The 1186-nt window shown below is 61.3% G+C and overlaps 1 protein-coding gene across 1 annotated transcript; it reads left to right on the top strand.

Annotated features, from left to right (window-relative positions):
* Positions 1–515: 515 nt before the first annotated feature.
* Positions 516–1134, top strand: EMIHUDRAFT_259530 (hypothetical protein; the record flags this gene model as incomplete). Its single annotated transcript, XM_005756978.1, has 1 exon — positions 516–1134. A coding segment is annotated over one exon (619 nt), but the record flags the coding sequence as incomplete, so codon positions are not given.
* Between the last annotated feature and the right edge of the window lie 52 nt (positions 1135–1186).

Genomic DNA, 1186 nt, shown 5'->3' with positions numbered 1-1186 from the left:
TTGGTTTGCTTGGGGCGGCCCTCATGATGAAAGTCTGCAAAAACCTGGCCGGACCGGCCTGCCCTGCCCCTACCTAGCTACCTACCTACCTCTACCTTATACGAAACTAAAGAAATCACCGGATCGGTGAAGCGTGAAGGTGGGGGTACTGTACCAACTAAACTCTAAAGTGATGGCTGGTGATACTCTTCTGCAACTCCATAGTCCTTCCTGTGACATGGCAGGCCACTCTCAAGCCCTACAAGCACCAGATCACCTCACTTGTCCACTTGGGATCTCCGCGGAAAAATTCTTTTTCTGCTGTGAAAATTCCAGCGTGAAGAGAGGGAAAACCCCGACGGGAGGGCCCAGACCTACCCTACCTACCCCGTCATGAGGGCCGCCCCAAGCAAAAAGAATACACACCTTGATAGGTGTGACTTTTCAGTCCCTGATGTGGCCTTAGGTTGCCAAGCTCTGGTATCCAGTGCTCCAGTGCTCCAGTGAACTGCCATTGGCTCCGGCTCCTCCGAGAGATGCGCAAGAGGCTGCTCCTTCTCCGCCACGGACAAGCGCTGCACAACCCGCGTGCCGAGGCTCGCCGCGCCGCGGGTTGCTCCTTTGACGAGTTCCTCCACACGATGAAGGAGGACGACGCCCTGGACGCCGATCTGACTCCTCTCGGCCGCCAACAGGCAGCCGCTGCCTGCAATAGCGTGGACGGCGGCGCGGCATCGCTAGGTATTGAGCTAATTGTCGCGTCGAGTCTCTCTCGCGCCATCGAGACGGCTGCCCTCGCCTTCCCCGAGGCAGCGGCGGCCGGGCGCGACCGCTTTATCAGCCTCGACTGCCTTTGCGAGCGCTCTGGCTGGCTGCTCAACGCGAAACGCCGGCCACGGGATGAGCTAGTCAGTCGCTTTCCAGCCGTTGGCTTTGATCTCTTGACGGAGACTGACGAGTGCTGGACCGAGGAGCTCGAGGAGGAGGCCGCGTGCGCGCAGAGGGGCTACGAGGCTCTGCTGTGGGTCGCGCGGCGGCCGGAATCGACGATTGCCGTCGTCGCCCACGGCGGTATCTTCCACTACCTGCTGAGCCAGCACTCGAAAGTCTCGGCCGACGCGCCGACCGCGGCGCGCTTTGGCAACGCGGAGCTCCGTGCGTGCACCCTCTGCTGGAAGGACGAGGCGGCGGGCACTCTGCGGCTCGA

This window comes from Emiliania huxleyi (assembly GCF_000372725.1).
Source record: "Emiliania huxleyi CCMP1516 unplaced genomic scaffold EMIHUscaffold_9344, whole genome shotgun sequence".
Taxonomy (NCBI): domain Eukaryota; phylum Haptophyta; order Isochrysidales; family Noelaerhabdaceae; genus Emiliania; species Emiliania huxleyi.
Note: the sequence above shows the minus strand (reverse complement) of the source record. Positions and strands in the feature narration are given on the sequence as shown.